Source organism: Zonotrichia leucophrys, chromosome 2 (assembly GCF_028769735.1).
Source record: "Zonotrichia leucophrys gambelii isolate GWCS_2022_RI chromosome 2, RI_Zleu_2.0, whole genome shotgun sequence".
In the NCBI taxonomy this organism is placed as follows: Eukaryota; Metazoa; Chordata; class Aves; order Passeriformes; family Passerellidae; genus Zonotrichia; species Zonotrichia leucophrys.
In genome coordinates this window covers 437451-456794 of record NC_088171.1, presented here as the reverse complement: position 1 = coordinate 456794, position 19344 = coordinate 437451, and the positions used below count along the sequence as shown (strand labels likewise).

Below are 19344 nucleotides of genomic sequence, written 5' to 3'. Positions count from 1 at the left end.
CCCCCGGGCCCCTGCCCACCTTCCGGGACCCCCTGCCCGCCCCCCGAGCCCCCCGGCCCCGCTGACCGTCGCGCCTTGCGGTAGATGCCGCGGCAGTGGCGGCCGCCCCCGCGCCGCGCCGGGTTCGAGGGGCTGCGGAAGGACCACTGCACCCCGGGGCTGCCGCAGCCGCCCCCGCACGGCCCCCACGGCGACCACGAGGACCAGCCGCAGTCCACTGTGGGGACACCGGGTCACCGGGTCACCGGGACAGCCGGGCACCGGGGAGGGGACAGCGGGTACCGGAGACCCCACGGGTACCGGGACCCACCTGAGCAGCCGGGGTGCGGGCGGCAGTGTCGCAGCTGTCCCTCCAGGCACGTGCACACGCGACACCCGAGCGGCACCGGGGCTCCCGGGGGGAAGCGGCGCCCCCCGGCCCGGCACGGGCACTGCCCCGGCCGCACGCACCCCTCGGGGGGCTCCAGCACCTGCCCCGCCGGGCACCAGCACCCTGGGGGGGTCGGGGGGGTCAGGGGTGCTCCTCACACTGGGGAGCCCCCCATAGCCCCCCATAGCCCCCCGTGTCCCCCTCACCTGGGCGGCAGGGCGGGGGGCGCGGGCAGGGCACGGCGGCAGCCAGGTCGGCGCAGGAGGCGGGGCAGGGGGCGCAGGGCAGGGGGCGCAGCCCCTCCGAGCACAGCGAGGCGTTGGGGCACCCCCCCGGGGCACAGGGGGCTGGGGGCAGCGTCAGGCACAGAGACCCCCTGACTCCCAGAACCCCCCGTACGCTCTGTGGAGCCCCCACCCCAGCGGGACCCGGCCACGAGCCCCCTGTCCCAGCAGAGCCCACCCGTCCCACAGAGCCCCTCACACTGCGGAGCCCCGCGCCCACCCAGCGCCCCCCACTCCGCGGGGCTCATCTGTCCCATGGAACCCACCGGGACCCCCAACCCATTGGGGCCCGCCCCCAGAGCCCCCCGCCCCATGGGCTTCCCCCTCCCCTGGGACCCCCAGACCCCCCCGAGCCCCCCGTACCCCCATCCCGCACCCACCCATCTCCAGCGCTCCGGGGCCCCCTCGCAGCTCCTCGCAGGCGCGGCCGCCGTTCTGGGGGGGCCGGCAGCCCCTGGTGCGCAGCCGGACCCCCCCGCAGCCCCCCGGGCACTCGGACCAGGGACCCCACGGGCCCCACGCGCCATCCACTGCGGGGGGAGCGGGTTAAGGGGGTCTCAGATCCCCCGAACCCCTCTGGGACTGTGGGGCCCCCGAAACCCGCCCCACGGGCAGCCTGAACCGTGGGGACCCCCAAATCCCTCAGGTACGCCCCCATGAGACCCCCAAACTGCCCCGGGCTCCCCCCAGGCCCCCCTCACTTCCCTGGGCACTCGTGGCAGTGTCAGGGCTGCCCCCGGTACCCCAACACCCCCCGGCCCCCCAAACCCTCCGGGATGCCCCGGGGTGCCCCCAAACCCTCCGGGATGCCTCAGAATCCCCCCCAAACCCTCCGGGATGCCTCAGAATCCCCCCCAAACCCTCCGGGATGCCTCAGAATCCCCCCCAAACCCGCCGGGATGCCCCAGAATCCCCCCCAAACCCTCCGGGATGCCTCAGAATCCCCCCCAAACCCTCCGGGATGCCCCGGTATCCCCCCAAACCCTCGGGGTCCCGCTCACCCGGGCAGGCGCGGTGGAAGCAGGCTCGCTCCTGCTCGCGGGGTCCCCGGCAGCCCCGCAGCAGCCCCGGGTGGCGCTGGTGACACCCCCGCGCGCGGCGCTGCCCCCCGGGCCCGCAGGGGCGGCTGCAGGACCCCCAGGGCCCCCAGGGACCCCAGAGGCCGCAGCCCCGCTCGTCCCCTCCCGAGGGGCAGTCCCGCAGCCCGTCACACACCTGCGGGGACACCGCGGCCGGAGGGGACGCTGGGGACACGGGGGGCACCGGGGTGACACCGGGAGGGAGCTGGGGGACACTAAGGTGGCACTGAAAGGGAGTCGTGGGGGACACGGGGGTGACATCGAGAGGGAGTGAGGGGACTCTAAGGTGGCACTGGAAGGGGGTCAGGGATGCGGGGACACCGGGGTGACACCGAGGTGACGCCGGGAGGGAGCTGGGGACACTGAAATGGCACTGGAAGGGGGTCAGGGACACCGGAGACACCGGGGTGACACCGGGAGGGGTCAGGGGACAGCGGGGGTGGCGCTGGGAGGGGTTCGGGGACACTGCGGGAATGATGGAGGGAACACGGGGGTGACATCGGCAGGGGACAGGGGACACCTGGGGACACCGGAAAGGGCTCGGGGACACGCTGGGGCCCGGGGTGACACCGGCAGGGGTCGGGGGCTCCAGGGCAGCCCCGGGAGGGAGCCGCGGTGGCGCGGGCGGGTGGCGGTGCCCCTGTCCCCGTTACCTGCTGGAAGGTGACACATTCCCCGTCCCCGCAGTCGAACTCTGCGCAGGGACCCCGCGGGCCGCTCCCGGGGCCGGGGGGCTCTGGGGGGGCACGAGGGCTCTCAGGGGTCCCCAGGGGGGTCCCGGGGGTCGGTGGGATCCCCTCTCCGGTGGGAGCCCCTCCCTGCCGAGTTTCCCGTTCCCTCCCCACGGGACCTCCGAGATCGCCCTCCTCATTCCCGGGGTCCCCAGGAGGGACACGGGGGGCACTCCCAGACCTCTCCCCGCAGATGTCCCCAGAGCCACCCCCGGGGTCTCACCGCACAGCCGGGGGCTCTCATCGGCGCTGTCGCGACAGTCGGGGACGCGGTCGCAGAGGCGGCTCGGGGGGACGCAGGCGGGGCCGCAGGGCAGGTGGCCGGGGGCGCACGGGGGGGCGCAGCCTCGCTCGTCGCTGCCATCGGGACAGTCGCTGTCGCCGTCGCAGCGCCACCCCCGCGGGACGCAGCCGCCGCTGTCGCAGCGCAGGGAGCGGGGCGGGCAGGGCGCGGCCGAGGCGGTGACAGTGACAGTGACAGTGCTGGTGACAGCAGCGGTGACAGCAGAGGTGTCGGCGATAGCGTCAGTGTCACTGACAGTGACAGTGCTGGCGACAGTGCCGCTGGTGACCGCGATGGCAGTGTCGGCGGTGACAGCGGTGACAGTGGCGGTGACAGCCGTGACAGGGGCGGTGACAGGTGACAGCGGCGCGGGGGGCAGCGCCACCGCGCACCCCGCCGGGCTCTCGTCCCAGCCGTCGCGACAGTCGCGAGTGCCGTCGCACACGGCCACCTCCGGCACGCAGGAGCCGTCGGGGCAGGGCACGGTGCCGGGGGCGCAGGTGGCCCGCGCTGGGGACACGGGGACAGCGGTGACACCGCCGCCGGGGGGAGTGGGGAACAAAGGGGGTCCCAGAGGGGCTCCGGGGTGAGAGGGGGTCACGGGGAGGGGTCCCCAAAGGGGGCCATGCCGGGTAGGGGGTCCGGGGGAGCAGCCCCTGATCGGGAGCCCCTGCCCTCGTGGGGCAGATGGGGCGGTCCCCAGGGGGGTGGTCCCGGGGCAGAGGGGCCGGGGGGTCCCAGGAGAGGTTCCTAGGGTGGAGGGTCCCAGGTAAGGGTCTCCAGTGGGGTGGTCCCAGGATGGAGGGCCCCGGGTTGGTCCCCAGGTTGGGGTTCCCAGGGTGGAGGGTCCCCAGTGGGGTGGTCCCAAGGCAGGGGATCCGGGGAGTCCCAGGCGGGGGTCCCAGGGCCGGGGGTCCCAGGCGGGGTCCCCATGGCGGGTGTCCCCCTCACCGGGGCAGTCGTTCTCGTCGGCGCCGTCGGGGCAGTGGCGGCGGCCGTCGCAGATGGCGGCGGGGGGCACGCAGCCGCCCCCCGGACACGGCAGGTGCCCCTCGGGGCAGGCGCAGCCGCGCTCGTCGCTGCCGTCCCCGCAGTCGTCGCGGCCGTCGCAGCGGTGCGGGGAGGGCACACAGCGGCCCCCGCCGCACCGGAACTGCCCCGGCCCGCACCGGGGGGCGCAGCCTGCGGGGACGGGACCCCGGGTGGGCACGGGCACCGCCACCCCGGGCACGGGCACCCCCACCTGGGATACGGGCGGCTCCTGCTCCGGGGGGGCTCCCGAGCAGCGCCACCCTCGCGGTTTGGGGGCTCAGGGACCCTCAATGTGGGGCACAGACCCTCAGGGTTTGGGGGGTTCAGAAGCCCTCAGTGTGGGGCACAGACCCCCAGGATTGGGGGGCTCAGAAGCCCTCAGTGTGGGGCACAGACCCCCAGGATTAGGGGGCTCAGGGACCCTCAATGTGGGGCACAGACCCCCAGGGTTGGGGGGCTCAGGGACCCCACACAGACCCCCAGGGTTGGGGGCTCAGGGACCCTCAATGTGGGGCACAGACCCCCAGGGTTGGGGGGCTCAGGGACCCTCAATGTGGGGCACAGACCCCCAGGATTTGGGGGGCTCAGAAGCCCTCAGTGTGGGGCACAGACCCCCAGGATTAGGGGGCTGAGGGACCCTCAGTGTGGGGCACAGACCCCCAGGACCGGGGGGCTCAGGGACTCTCAGTGTGGGGCACAGACGCCCAGCATTTGGGGGGCTCAGGGACCCTATGTGGGCACAGACCCCCGGTGGGCTCAGGACCCACAATACCCAGGTTGGGCTCAGGGACCCTCAATGTGGGGCACAGATCCCCGGGGTTTGGGGGCTCAGGGACCCCATTCCGGGGCACAGACCCCAAGTCCTGCAGGGCTCTCTATTCCCCAGGACCCCCAAACTCCCTGCAGCCCCCTCCTCACTCCAGCACCCCCCCGTGCTCGCTCACCCGCCTCATCCGAGTCATCCCCGGGGGGACAATCGAGGCGCCCGTCGCAGACCCGCGCGGGGGGCAGGCAGCGCCCCCCGGCACAGGCGAACTCGGGGGGCTCGCAGGCTCGGGGGGGACACCCGGCCTCGTCCCAGCCGTCGGGGCAGTGCGTGACGCCGTCGCAGCGCGCCCCCCAGGGCAGGCAGGGCCCGCCGGGGCAGCGGGGCTGCTGCGGGGCGCAGGGGGCGTCGCACAGCTCGTCCGAGCCGTCCCCGCAGTCGTCCTCGTTGTCGCAGAGCCAGGCCCCGGGCACGCAGAGCCCCCCGGCCCGGCAGCGGAACTCCCAGGGGGCACAGGCGGGGGCGGCGGGGCACGGGGCCGGGCTCGGGGGGCACTGCCAGCGCCCCGCCACGCACGTGCTGCGGGAGGGACACGGGCGGCACTCGGGGGGGGCCGGGATCGGTGTCCCCCCAGTGCCCCGGCGTTCCAGTGTCCCCCTGGCTTAGTGTCAGTGCCCTGCTGTCCCAGTGTCAGTGTCCTGATGTCCCAGTATCCCGGTGTCCCCGCATCCCGGTATCCTGGTGCCCCCACACCCGGTGACCCAGTGTCCCACTATGCTGGTGTCCCAGTGTCAGTGTCCTGCTGTCCCTGCGGTCCCAGTGTCCAGGGGTCCCGGGGTCCCAAAGCCCAGTGTCCCCGTGTCCTGTGATCCCTGTACCCCAATATCCCATTTCCCCAGTGTGTCTGTGTCCCCATGTCCCGGTGTCCCCGTGTCCCCATATCCCAGTGTCCTGGTGTCTTGGTGTCTCCACATCCTGGTGTCCTGGTGTCTTGGTGTCCCAGTGTCCCAGTGTCCCGGTGTCCCACTGTCCCCAAATCCCATTGTCTCCGTGTCCTGGTGTCCCAATGTCCTGGGAACCCAGGATCCCAAAATCCCATTTCCCCAGTGTCTCTGTGTCCCCACAACCTGCTGTCCCAGTGTCCCGGTGTCCCCACATCCCAGTGTCACAGTGTCCCGATGTCCCAGTGTCCTAGTGTCCGCACATCCCAGCGTCCCGTTGTCTCGGTGTCCCACTGTCCCGGTGTTCCAATGTCCCACTACCCTGGTGTCCTGGTGTCCTGCTGTCCCAATGTCCTGGGAACCCAGGATCCCAATATCCCATTTCCCCGGTGTCTCTGTGTCTTCACATCCTGTTGTCCCAGTGTCCCAGTATCCCGGTGTCCCCACACTCTGTTGTCCCGGTGTCCCTATGTCCCCACATCCCAGTGTCCCACTGCCCCCACACCCCACTGTCCCGGGCCCCCAGCACGCCGTTCCCGTGCTCCCAGTACCCCCCAGTGTCTCCCAGTGTCTCCCAGTGTCCCCCAGTGGCTCCCAGTGTCCCCAGTGCCTCACCAGTTGCTGCAGCCCTGGGTCACGCTGGCTCCGGCCGGGAAGGCGAAGCCGTCCCAGAAGCAGGGGCAGGCGGGGGGCTCCACGCACTGCCCGTCTGGGGAGGGGGCACAGGGGTGGCACTGTGATCCCCCAGCCCCTCCCCAGACCCCCAAACCCCTTCCGTCCCCTCCCAGACCCCCCCGCCCCGCTCTGTGCCCCTCTCACCGTGCAGGAGCCGTCCGGGGGGGCAGAAACAGCCCTCGAGGCACCCCAGGGCCCCGCAGAGCTCGGGGGGCTCCCGGCCGAGGTCGCGGCAGGTGGGGGGGCAGGGGGGCCCGCAGGGGCTGTACTCCTGCCCCCCCTCGCACTGCAGGGCTGCGGACATCGGGGGGTCAGGGGGGCTGGGACCCCCCGCTCCACAGCCAGAGACCCCCCCTCGGTCCCACAGCCCCATGGGGGGGGGGGGGCACAGCCCGGACCCTTCCTCCCCCCTCCACAACCCCATGGGGGGCTCCTGTACCCCCCTCACCCCTCATCCCACCCTTCCCCACAGCCCCATGGGGGGGCTCCTGTACCCCCCTCACCCCTCATCCCACCCTTCCCCATAGCCCCATGGGGGGGCTCCTGCACCCCCAGACCCATTGCCCGGCCCCCAACCCAGGCACATCCCACCGGGGGCTCAGCCCGGACCTCTCCGTGTCCCAGGGCTCCCCCTGTGCTCTCCTGAGCGCCCCCAGACTCACGGCACAGCCCCGGCTGCACCAGCGCAGGGGCAGGACGGGACCCCCCCATCCCCCAGCCCCCCGTGTCCCCTGGACCCCCGGGACCGCCCGTGCCCCCCAGTCCCCTCTGCCTCCCGTATCCCCGGTACTCCCTCAGCCCCCGCACTCACGGCACAGCCCCGGCTGCACCATCGCAGGGGCAGGATGGGACCCCCCAGTGCCCCCCAGCCCCGGTACCCCTTGGACCCCCGGAACCTTCCGTGTCCCCCAGCCCCCTGTGCCCCCCGTACCCCCGGTACCCCCCGTGCCCCCTGGACCCTCCATGGCCCCCAGTCCCCGGTACCCCTGGTCACTCCCGGTACCCCCCGTATCCCCCACCTCCCCGTGCCCCCTGGACCCCCGGTACCCCCCAGCCCCCTGCACCCCCTGTGCCCCCCATGTCCTCCAGCCCCCCGTGTCCCCCTGGAACCCCCATTACCCCACAGCCCCCTGTGACCTCCGTACCCCGGTACCCCCCGGTCCCCCCGGTGCCCCCGGTGCCCCGCACTCACGGCACAGCCCCTGGCTCCGCCAGCGCAGGGCTCTCCCCCGCCGGCCGCATTCCTCGGCGTAGGCGGCCAGGGCCGTGCACAGGCACTCGCAGTCCCCGCCGCTGTCACACCTGGGGCAGGCGCCGTGGGACAGGGCCCGGGACCCCCCTGGGGTCCCCCCCGAGCCCCCCAAACTCACCCGCAGGCGTCGAACAGGCACCACTCGTAGAAGCGCTGCGGCGGCACCAGCTCGTGGCAGGGCGCGAACAGCGGGTGCCGCAGGACCCCGCAGCGCCCCCGCGCCCAGGCCGAGCGCTGCGGGCTCTCCTGGGGGGGCACCCCATGTCAGACCCCCGTGTGTCCCCAGCCGGGCCCCCCTCGCTCCGTGTGCCCCCTTTGTCCCGGTTCAGGCGGGGCTCGGCACACGCGGGGTGCCGGGGATGGGAATTCCGGGGGATTCCAGCCCGGACTGAGGCACCGCCTCATCCTCCTCCCGTCCGGGATTTCACTGACCTGGGCCATCCCAGCCCCATGGCCTTTGGAACCCACAATATCCCCCTGCTAGCTCCCCGTGTCCCCTGCCATCTTCTGTGTCACCCTGTCCATCCCCAGTGTCCCCCTGCCAGCTCTTGTGTCACCCTGTCCATCCCCAGTGTCCCCCTGCCAATGCTCCCCGTGTCCCCTGCCAGCTCTTGTGTCACCCTGTCCATCCCCAGTGTCCCCCTGCCAGCTCCTGTGCCCTCCAGTGTCCTCCTGCCAGCTCCAGTGTCCCCCTGCCAATGCTCCCTGTGTCCCCCTGTGTCTCCCCGTGTCCCCTGGTGTCCCCATCCAGTTCCCGTGTACCCCTGTCAAATCAATCCCCCACGTCTCTCCGTGTCACCGCTGTCCCCCCATGTCCCCCCCTGTCCGGGTACCTCGCAGGGGTGCGGGCGGTGGCCGTCGGCCTCGGGGCACAGCGGGCTGAGGCGCCAGGAGTCCCCGAAGATCTCGGGGGTGGCCTCGAGGGCCCCGTCGCGGCTCCCGAAGTCGTTCTCGGCGTCTCCGTCGAAGTTCCCGCAGAGCCCGGCCAGGCGGCCGCGCAGCCGCGGGGACACGCGCACGTACACGCGGGTCCCTGCGGGCACCGCGGCTGCCAGGGGGCGCATCGGGGCCCGGGACCCCCCCCCCGGGACCCTCCCGTGGTGCCACCGGCACTGCGGACCCCGTGTGGCACCAGGGACCCCGCGTGGTGACACTGCCTTGGCGACAGCAGCGCCAGGGATTCCCCACGGGCCCCCAGCATTGGGGACCCCCACCCGTGTCCCCCCGGCCACCCCCAGGGACTGCCCAGGGACCCCCGTGCCCCCCGGGTCTCACCTCCGTCCCAGAGCACGGCCAGCCCCAGGCGCGTCAGGAGCAGCAGGAAGAGCCCCGCGCGCTGCAGCGCCAGCCCCGAGCCCCCGAACACCTTGGGGGGTCTCACGGCCACCCCGTTCACTGTCACCTCTCGGCCTGCCGGGGTGGCACCGAGGGTCACCCCCCGTGTCCCTCTGTGTCCCCCCATGACCTCCCGTGCATCCCCCGTGTCCCCTCGGGTCCCCACCCCCTGCAGCCCCCACCCCACCGCGACCGAGCCAGGATGTCACCGTGGGTGACACCCACAGGTCCCCGTGTCCTCTCCATGTCCCCCGTGTCCCCATGTCCCCGTGTCCCTCACCCCGCAGCATGTGCACCACGGTGTCCCCCGTGTCTTCTCCATGTCCCCCGTGTCCTCTCCATGTCCCCCGTGTCACCGTGTCCCTCACCCCGCAGCATGTGCACCACGGTGTTCCCCGTGTCCTCTCCATGTCCCCCGTGTCCCCCGTGTCCCTCACCCCGCAGCATGTGCACCACGGTGTCCCCCGTGTCTTCTCCATGTCCCCCGTGTCCCCGTGTCCCTCTCTCCGCAGCACGAGCGCCAGGTGTTCCCCATGTCCCCATGTCCCCCGTGTCCCCATGTCCCCCATGTCCCCCGTGTCCCCCGTGTCCCCGTGTCCCCTCACCCCGCAGCACGAGCACCAGGTGTTCCCCATGTCCCCCGTGTCCCCATGTCCCCGTGTCCCTCACCCCGCAGCATGTGCACCACGGTGTTCCCCGTGTCCTCTCCATGTCCCCCGTGTCCCCCGTGTCCCCGTGTCCCTCTCTCCGCAGCACGAGCACCAGGTGTTCCCCATGTCCCTCGTGTGCCCGTGTCCCCATGTCCCCCATGTCCCCCATGTCCCCCGTGTCCCTCACCCCGCAGCATGTGCACCACGGTGTTGCCCATGGCCACCAGCACGGACTTGGTGCAGGTGACGCCGCTGGCGCCGCAGGGGACGTTCTCGGCGGTGACAGCGAACAGCCCGGAGGCCTCGCGGGCCAGCAGGTACTCGCAGTCCCCCGCGAAGGTGAAGGCGCGGCCGTCGAAGGTGACATAGTGCGGGTCCCCCGTGGCCACGCAGGTCCCCGCGCACTCCTGGCGCCCGCAGTGCCACCGCTGGCCCCGGCACACGCTGCGGGGACAGGCTCGGTGCCACCGCGGGGCTGGCGGGGGCCCGGGGTGTCCCGGGGGGTCTGGGGGCGCCGGGGGTCCCACCAGGTGTTGCAGTCGCGGGCGATGGTGGCGTTGGGCGGGTACGGCTGCCCGCCGTGGTGACAGGGACACTGCTCCGGGGACACGCAGCGCCCGTCCTGCCAACAGACCGCGGTCAGGGGGCTCGGGGGGGGTCCCACCGCCCCCCTATCCCCCCGGGTGTCACCCACCAGGAACAGCGCCCCGGGGGGACACACGCAGCCGTCGGCGGGGCCGCCGCAGGTGCCGGAGGGCTCGGCGGGGTCGCAGCGGCGCAGGCAGGAGCCGGGAGCGTGCAGCAGCCCCGGGGGACAGCGCGGGGCCGGGGGACACGGGCCGGGGGCGCAGCGCCACGACCCCCCTGCGCACACACTGCGGGGCGGGAGGGACCCCGTCCGTATGAGACCCCTCGGCGGGATCCCCCTGCCCCAAATTCCAGAACCCAAATCCCACCGAACCCCCACACTGGGGTCCACACTCCCATCTCCAGGACCTCAAACCCTCTGAGTCCCCAAATCCCATTGAATCCCCCCACTGGGGTCCTCACCCCCATCTCCAGCTCCCTCCCACCCTCTGAGCCCCCAAATCCCACCGACCGCCCCCCAGATCCAGCTCCCTCTCACCCTCTGAGCCCCCTCATCGGGGTTCCCCAAGCCCCAGCCCCCGCACTCCGCTGAGCCCCCCATGCCGGTGTCCCCATGTCCCCATCCCCACCCCTCACCCCCCACAACAATGGGGGTCCCTGCACCCCCATCCTCATCTCCCAGCACCCAAATCCCACAGGCGCCCTGCACCCCCTCCCCCAGGACCCCACATCCCACCGAGACCCCCTACCCAGGTCCCCCCGCTCCCCCGTCGTGCCATGTCCCCGTCGCTGTCCCCACGGTGGGACACGGGACAAAAGCCCCCCCGTCCCGCGGGTGTCACACCGGGCTGGAGGGGTTTTCATCACGTGTCACCGTCACCGCCGCACTCTGCTGGGGACCCCCGTGCTGTGGGTAGCCCTCCGGCCCCCAAACCCCCCGGGACCCCCAGATTCCCGCGGGACCCACCAGGCCTGGCAGCCGCGGCGGATGCGGGCTCCGGGCGGGTACAGGCGGGCACCGCGGGGGCACGGGCAGGCGGCGGGGGGCACACACTGCCCGCCCTGCGCCAGCAGCAGCCCCGGGGGGCAGCGACAGCCGGGGACACAGAGGGTGTCCGGGGGGGGACAGTCACTGCCTCCGGGGGGCTCCGAGCAGGAGCGGCCGCAGGGACCCCCACAGTCCCGGTACTGCTGCCCCCCGGGACACGGCTCGTCTGGGGGGACAGGGGGGTCACCGGGGGGCAGACATCATCTCATCTCATCCCCTCCTGTCCCATTCCCATTCTCCATCCCGATACCAAACCCATCCCATCCCATTATCCCATCCCCATTCCCATTCTGTCCCATCCCATGGATCCCATCCCATCTCATTATGCCATCCCATCCCATCCCATTCCCATCCCCATCCCATTCTTATTCCTGTTTCCATCCCATCCCATCTCATTATCCCATCCCATCCCATCTCATTATCCCATCCCATCCCATCCCATCTCATTATCCCATCCCATTGCATCCCATCCCATCCCGTCCCATCCCATTCCCATCCCCATCCCCATCCCCATCCCCATCCCCATCCCCATCCCATTCTTATTCCTGTTTCCATCCCATCCCATCTCATTATCCCATCCCATCCATCTCATTATCCCATCCCACCCCATCCCATCCCATTCTCATCCCATTATCCCGTTATCCCTCCCCATTATCCCATTATCCCATTATCCCACGGATCCCGTCCCACCGCAGAGGCTCCGGTTCCTCCACTCCAGCTCGGTTCCCTCCCGGGCGCATTCCCGGCCGTAGGCGCCCAGCGCGGGGCACAGGCACCGCTCCGGTTCCCGTTCCCGGTCCCGGCAGGAGCACACATCCCAGCGGCACAGCTCCAGGAACGGCTCCGGGTCCACGGCGCTGTGACACGGCTGTGCCGGAGGGGACACTGTCACACCGTGTCCCCCGTCCCCGCTGCCCCCGTGCCGGGGCTCACCTGGAAGGCCGGCCCCAGGAGCACGGCGCAGGCGGCCTCGGCGCGCTCCCGGCTCCCGGGGAAGCCGTCGCAGGGGTCGGGAATGCCGGGGCCCAGCGCCGGGCACGCTCCGGCCGCCCGGAAGGCATTGGCGAAGGCGGCGATTCCCGGCTCCACGTCCCCCTCCGGCGTCAAGAAGTCGTCGCGCTGGTCCCCGTTGAAGGTCCCGCAGAGCCCCCGCACCTGCCGGGAGCAGGCAGATCCTAGCACAGCTCCATCCCAGCGGCTCCATCCCAGAGCAGGGCACAGCCCCATCCCGGCGGCTCCATCCCAGATCCTAGCACAGCTCCATCCCGGCGGCTCCATCCCAGATCCCAGCACAGCTCCATCCCAGCGGCTCCATCCCAGAGCAGGGCACAGCTCCATCCCAGCGGCTCCATCCCAGAGCAGGGCACAGCCCCATCCCAGCGGCTCCATCCCAGATCCCAGCACAGCCCCATCCCAGCGGCTCCATCCCAGATCCCAGCACAGCCCCATCCCAGCGGCTCCATCCCAGCTCCCAGCACAGCCCCATCCAGCGGCTCCATCCCAGATCCCAGCACAGCCCCATCCCAGCGGCTCCATCCCAGAGCAGGGCACAGCCCCATCCAGCAGCTCCATCCCCCTGGCACACCCCGTAGCCCCGGCATTCCCGCTCACCTTGCCGGCCATGGCGGGCTGCAGGGTGATGAAGGTGTCGGGGGTGCCCAGGCCCCAGAGCAGGTGCCCGTCGGGCAGCTGCAGGTGCAGGAAGGCCGAGGACGCGCGGCGGATGCTCAGCCCGGCACCGGAGAAGGGCAGCGTCACCTCCCGCCCGGCCACTGTCACCTCCCCTGCGGGTGACAGCAGTGGCACCGGGGCGGCCACCGAGGTGGGACCAGTGATAGACGGCATGGGAACAGCAGGGACAGGGACCGGAGTGGCTCCCGCTGCCACGGAGACTTGGGGTCGGGCACTGGGATGTCACCCACTGCCGTAGGGACAGGAGAATGTGCACAGGGATGAGACCACTGGCACAGGGACGTTGGGGACAGGCACTGGGATGTCACCCACTGCCGTGGGGACAGGGGGGTGGGCACAGGGGTGAGACCATTGCCACAGGGACACGGGGGACAGGCACTGGGATGTCACCCACCACCGTGGGGACAGGAGGATGTGCACAGGGATGAGACCACTGCCACAAGGACATTGGGGACAGGCACTGGGGCGGCTGCCACAACACCACCAGGGTGTGGGGACAATGCCAGTCCCGGTCCGGGTCCCTGTCGTGTCCAGGTGTGTCACCTGTGCCGTGGAGCCGCGCCGTGGTGCGGCTGGTGGTGACGGTGAGGCTGCGGGGACAGCCCAGGTGGCTGTCACACGGCTCGTGCTCGGCTGTGATCAGCAGCCGCCCCGACACGAAGTCCTGGGGGCAGAGACACGGTGACACCCCCGGCAGAGCCCTGCCACCACGGCCACCACCACGGCCACCGCAGCCACCGCGGCCACCTCCCCGTCACCAGCACAACACCACGGTCACTACCAGAGCACGGCCCCGTCACCGCCCGGCCAGCCCCCATGTCCCCGGTGTCCCCTCACCTCCACCAGGGTGTGCGCGCAGGTGGCCGGCAGGGAGAAGCGGCGGCGGTCGAAGGTGACAAAGTGACGTCCCCCCAGCACGGCGCACTCGGCCGGGCACCGCTGCTGCTCACAGCGCCAGCGGCCACCCTCGCACGTGCTGGGGACACCGGGGACACCGGTCACACCGGGGACACCGCTCAGTGGTGGGGAGGGGGGAGCTGAGGGAAGGGGGGACGCTGCAGGGGACGCTGGGGTAACGCGGGGACATCGAGGGGCACTCCAGGCTGGGGGGGACACCTGGAGCGGACCCCAGGATGGGGGACACGTGGCAGAGGACACTGGGGGACATCACAGGGAGCCTGGGATGAAGGGGGACACTCTACAGGGACCCTGGGGTGAGGGGACACCATGGAGGTTACCAGGATGGGGGAGACACCTGGAGCGACCCCAGAATGGGGGACACACACCAAAGGGAACCCTGGAATGAAGGGGGACACTCTACAGGGACCCCGGGGTGAGGGGACACCATGGGGGACACCAGGCTGGGGGGGACATGTGGCAGGGGACATTGGGGGGCATCACAGGGAACCTGGGATAACGGGGACACTCTACAGGGACCTCGGGGCGAGGGGACACCATGGGGGTCACCAGGATGGGGGGGACACGCCAAAGGGGACCCTGGGGTAAAGGGGGACACTCTACAGGGACCTCGGGGTGAGGGGACACCATGGGGGTCAACCAGGACGGGGGGGACACGCCAAAGAGAACCCTGGGGCTGCCCATCAGCGGGGTCGCCCCCAGTGGGTGTCCCCCCAGCCCGGAGCCGCCGCTGTCCCCGCGGTGCCACCCACCATCGGTTGCAGCGCTGGCGGATGCTCTGGCCGGGCTCGTAGCGCTGCCGCCGGTGGTGGCAGGGGCAGGCGGCCGGGGGGACGCAGCGCGGGCCATCCCGGGCCAGCCCCGGGCCGCACTCGCAGCCGCCGTGGCAGTGGCGCTGGCAGGGGCCCGGCTCGGCGCCGCCCGCGGTGACACAGGTGACAGGGCACAGCGACACGCAGTCCGAGAAGCGCTGCCCGGCCCCGCAGCGGCGCTCTGGGGACAGGCGACACCGCGGTGGCACCGGGGCTCGGCGGGGAGGGGGCGGCGGGGGGACAGCCCCGCTTCCTACCGCAGAGGCCGGGGCGGCGCCAGGGGACGTGGAGCTGGCGGCGGGAGCACTCCCGGGAGTAGGCGGCGAACGTGGCGCAGGCGGCGGCGGGAGCGGGACCGGGGGGACCGAGGGATGGCAGGGGACCAGGGGGTGACAATGGATCGGGGGGTGACAGAGGACCGGGGGATGGCAGGGGACCGGGGAGTGACAGGGGGTCCCCGTCCCCGCACAGCAGTGCCACACACGCTGCATAGAACCCGCTGGGATCCACCTGGGGGGGAGCAGCAGTGAGAATCCTCAAAGACCCCCTAGAAAACCCCAGAAGACCCCAGAACAGCCCAGAAGACCCCAGAGCATCCCAGAACATTCCAGAACATCCCAGAACAGCCCAGAAGACCCCAGAACATCCCAGGACCTCCCTCGGGATGAGCCCCCTGGAATCTCCCAGACCTTCCAGGATCTCCCAGAATCCCCAGGACACCCCAGGACCCCTGACCCCGTTGACCCCCTGGGATTCTGCAGAACCCCACAGAAGTTCCCAAACTCCCCAGGACTCTCTGGAATCCCCTGGGACTCTCCCAAACCCCCCAGAGACCCCTGGGACTCCCCAGAACAACTCTGGGATCCCCCAGAACTCCCAGGAGCCTCCCGGTGCTTCCCGTGACCTCATGGATCCCCCAGGACATTCCAGAGCCCCCCAGGCCCCCCTGGCACCGCTGACCTCGCCGTGGCACTGCCGGAAGGGCTGGGCCAGCAGCCGCCCGCACGTGGCCACCGCCGCTGCCGCGTCCCCTGGGCCACACCTGGGGCCACCCTCGGGCGCGTCCCTGCACGGGGGCTGAGCCGGGGGTCCCTCAGCGCGGGGGTGGCCCCCGGGGACCCCCAGAGGGCACGGGGTGTCACCCTGGCCCCCCCTCGGGTACCTCTGTGCCGGCCACCGGCACCTTCCAGGCGTTGGCAAAGGTGGCGGCGATGGCAGCGATGTCCCCATTGGGGAGCAGGAAGTCATCTGGGGGGGACACAGGCAGGGTGGGGACATGTGGGGTGTCACCCAGGGAGGGTGGGGGTGGCACTGGGTGTGTGGGACTCACCTGCGGGGTCGTCGGTGTAGGTGCCACAGAGTCCCCAGGTGCCACCGCGCAGCTCAGGCTCCACTGTCACTGTCACCGCCAGGTGCCCGTCCCAGGCCACCCGCACACCCAGGCTGCTGGCCACGGCCACCCAGTCACCCGGCCAGGTGACACCGAGCCCTGTGCAAGGGGATGGGGACAGCATGGGGACAGCATGGGGACAGGGATCCCAGTCAGTGGCAGCTGGTTGATCGCCCTGTCCTGGTGCTTCCTGATGGTGCTGGGGGCTCATCCCCACCCTGCCTGGCCTGGTGGCCTTGGGGACCTTGGGGACCTCACCTTTGTGCAGGTAGGGGCGTCCCTCTGGCACTGCTGCCCCGTTCACTGACACATTCCGTCCCTGGGCCACCACTGTGTCTGTCCCGAGGGTCATGTGCAGCTCCTGTGGCAGGGGGTGGCACTGGGACACTCAGTGTGCCAGGGACAGCTGGGACACTCAGGTGTGACAGGGACAGTGGGGATGGGGATGGGACACTCAGGTGTGCCATGGCCACCAGGGATGGACCCATGGGTGTGCCATCCCAAACCCCATCCCAGGTCCCAAACTCATCACAGTGCCAAAACCCGTTCCACCCCCAAAACCCGTTCCAGCCCTAAAACCCCATCCCAGTGCCAAAACCCCATTGCAAGTCCAAAACCCATTCCAACCCTAAAACCCCATCCCAGCCCCAAAACCCTTCCCAGCTGCCAGTTCCCACCCCAGTCCCCACCCCTGCTCCCGCTCCATCTCCCATCTCAGGTCCCAGCCCCATTTCCCCTCTGGGGACAGGAGCAGTGACCCCAGCGACCCATCCTGTCCCCCTTTCCAGTGTCTGTGTGTCTGACGGTGACATCCCAGGCACTGTCCCCCATCCCTGTCCCCACCATCACTCCCAGCCCAGTTCCCTGCTGGCAGTGACTCTGAGTGCCCCCTCCCCGTGTCCCCCTGTACCCGTGTGTGTCCCAGGCCGATGGTGACATCCCAGGCACTGTCCCCCATCCCTGTCCCCACCATCCATCCCAGTCCCATTCCCTGCTGGCAGTGAGTGCTCTCCCCGTGTCCCCGGTACCCGTGGCTGTGCCAGGCCGATGGTGACGTCCCAGGTGCCGTCGGTGGCGCTGGCCAGGCTGTACCGGCAGTTCCCGGTGACGCCGAAGTGCCGCCCGTCGAAGGTGCGGAATCGTGACGCTGCCCAGGCCTGGCACGTGGCCGGGGGGCTGCGGTGGCGCGGGGAGCCCCCGTCCCCGCCCAGGGGCAGGCGGGTGCAGGGCAGGCAGGGCCCGCCGGTGTCCCCGCGCTGCCAGCTGTGTCCCCAGGGCTGCTGGCAGCACTCGGCGCGGCTCATGGTGCTGCCGTTGTGGCTGGCGCCGTCCTGGCACTGCCACGCGCTGAAACAGCGGCCCAGGGAGCCGGGGCCTGAGGGATGGGGACAGTGGTGACAGCGAGGGGCACAGGGGTGGCACACACTGAGGGGCACAGGGGGTGGCACACACCCCAGCACCCAGAGGGAATGGCACAGTGAGGGCATCACAGCGGGAATGACGTGGTGGGAGTGTTGCTCATCCCAACTCCCATCCCGGCTCCCAGTTCCCATTCCAACACCAGTCCCAGCTCCAAGTTCCCATCCCAAATCCCATCCCAGCTCCCAGTTCCCATCCTAGCACCAGTCCCTACTCCCAGTTCCCAAATCCCAGCTCCCAGTTCCCATCCTGGCTCCCAGTTCCCATCCCAGTCCCCATCCCAACTCCCATGCCAGCTCCCAGTTCCCATCCCAGCACCAGTCCCAGCTCCCAGTTCCCATTTGAACTCCCATCCTGGTTCCCAGTTCCCATTCCAGTTCCCAGTTCCCATCCCAGCACCGGTCCCGGCTCCCAGTTCCCATCCTGGCTCCCAGTTCCCATCCTGGTTCCCAGTTCCCATCCCACCTCCTATCCCAGCTCCCGTCCTGGCACCCAGCCCCACTCCCAGCTCCCGGTGGCAGTGACACGGCAGGGATGTCCCCGAGTGCCACCCCCGTGTCCCCCTCACCGACCCTCGGTGCAGCGGGCGCCGCTCCAGCCGGGACAGCAGCCGCGCTCCGTGCGGTTCCGCGCCACCGGCCGCACCTCCGGGGGGCTGCGGGGACAGCCCGGTGTCACGCAGCGTCCCGCGGTGCCGCCCGGTGTCACACCCCCCCCCGGCTCACCGGTAGATGTAGCAGAGGGCGGGCTCGGTGTCCCCGTGGGAGCTCCCGCGCTCCCGGTGCGTGCGGTCCCGGTCCAGGCGCCACCCGGCCAGGCTGTACTGGTACAAGCTGGGACACGGCACCGCGGCCTCGCGCCGCGGCCGCACCTCCTCCTGCTCCGTCACCAGCACCGTCCGCTCGCACCAGCGCCTGCGGGCAGCCGCGGGATCCGCCGGGATCCATCCGGGATCCGCCCGGGACCCACCAGCACCCAGCACAATCCCAGCTCCAGCCCAGCTCCCATCTGGCCCTCCCCATCCATCCCCACTCCGGACACACATCCCAGCTCCCAGCCTCCCTGCAGGCACCCACCAGGGATCCATCCTGCCTTCTGGAACCCACCCCAGCTCCCACTCTGTTCCCATCCCAGATCCTGCCTCCCATTCCCAGCTCCCAGTCCCCATTCCCAGTACCAGGCCCCGATCTCCATTCTGCACCTCCAATTCCCAGTTCTCTTTCCCAGCTCCCAAACCCATTTCCAGTTCCCCATACCCAGTTCCCATTCCCCATTCCCCATTCTCCATCCCCATTCCCCATCTCCCATCCCCATCCCCATTCCCCATCCCCATCCCCATTGCCCATCCCCATTCCCAATCTCATCCCCATTCCCCATCCCCATTCCCCATTCCCCATTCCCCATCCCCATCCTCATCCCCATCCCCATCCCCATTCCCCATTCCCCATTCCCCATTCCCATCCTCATCCCCATTCCCCATCCCCCATCCCCACTCCCATTCCCATTCCCAGTTTCCTATCCTCATCCCCGTTCCCATTGCTCACCCCGTGGCTGCCCCCACGGCTGTCACCCACAGCACGGCGATGGCCGCCACCCTTGCGGTGACCCCCGGCCCTGCCACCACGGCCATGGCCGATCCGGTGTCCCTGCAAAAGTGGGATCCAGGTGTCCCCATGGTCACAATTCCTGGGTGTCCTCACGGCCAGGGGTCCCGCGGGGTCACCCCAATGTCACCCACTCCAATGTCACCCACCCCAATGGCACCCACCCCAGTGCCACCCACCCCAGTGCCACTCACCGGCCCCAGCTCTGGCTCACAGGCCCCAGTGGCTCCGGGATTTATGGGAAGTCCCCAGAAGTGCCACCAGCTGTGGTGGCGCTGATTGGGCACAGCTGGCGCCTGGGGGGCCGTGGTGGCACCGGGGTGACATCTCCCCGTTTCCTGGGAGAAGGCAATGGCACGGGACATCCGGGATCCGGCCCGGGGCACGGGGACACGGATGTGGTGGGACAGCGGGTCCTGCTCACGCTCAGCCCCCCGTGTCCCCCCATCCCTGTCACGTGTCCCCTTGTGTCCTG

At 70.9% G+C, this 19344-nt stretch overlaps 1 protein-coding gene across 1 annotated transcript in view; it reads right to left on the bottom strand.

The window, feature by feature from the left end:
- Positions 1-18895, bottom strand: part of LOC135443963 (SCO-spondin-like) — a 32872-nt gene extending 13977 nt beyond the window's left edge. Inside the window, exons 1-34 of the mRNA XM_064704889.1 lie at positions 18810-18895; positions 17991-18179; positions 17838-17920; positions 16875-17221; positions 16105-16207; positions 15787-15945; positions 15619-15704; positions 15417-15533; positions 14714-14966; positions 14397-14637; positions 13564-13702; positions 13270-13390; positions 12646-12818; positions 11968-12189; positions 11725-11902; positions 10954-11200; positions 10093-10273; positions 9926-10020; positions 9586-9842; positions 8689-8823; positions 8247-8446; positions 7532-7659; positions 7354-7463; positions 6306-6455; positions 6102-6195; positions 4724-5124; positions 3699-3929; positions 2688-3257; positions 2387-2469; positions 1656-2025; positions 1035-1184; positions 577-717; positions 311-493; positions 67-217 (exon numbers count right to left, since the gene is read on the bottom strand). Coding sequence (XP_064560959.1) covers positions 67-217; positions 311-493; positions 577-717; positions 1035-1184; positions 1656-2025; positions 2387-2469; positions 2688-3257; positions 3699-3929; positions 4724-5124; positions 6102-6195; positions 6306-6455; positions 7354-7463; positions 7532-7659; positions 8247-8446; positions 8689-8823; positions 9586-9842; positions 9926-10020; positions 10093-10273; positions 10954-11200; positions 11725-11902; positions 11968-12189; positions 12646-12818; positions 13270-13390; positions 13564-13702; positions 14397-14637; positions 14714-14966; positions 15417-15533; positions 15619-15704; positions 15787-15945; positions 16105-16207; positions 16875-17221; positions 17838-17920; positions 17991-18179; positions 18810-18895 — 6374 coding nt within the window. The remainder of the gene's footprint in view (positions 1-66; positions 218-310; positions 494-576; positions 718-1034; positions 1185-1655; positions 2026-2386; positions 2470-2687; positions 3258-3698; positions 3930-4723; positions 5125-6101; positions 6196-6305; positions 6456-7353; positions 7464-7531; positions 7660-8246; positions 8447-8688; positions 8824-9585; positions 9843-9925; positions 10021-10092; positions 10274-10953; positions 11201-11724; positions 11903-11967; positions 12190-12645; positions 12819-13269; positions 13391-13563; positions 13703-14396; positions 14638-14713; positions 14967-15416; positions 15534-15618; positions 15705-15786; positions 15946-16104; positions 16208-16874; positions 17222-17837; positions 17921-17990; positions 18180-18809) is intronic.
- Between the last annotated feature and the right edge of the window lie 449 nt (positions 18896-19344).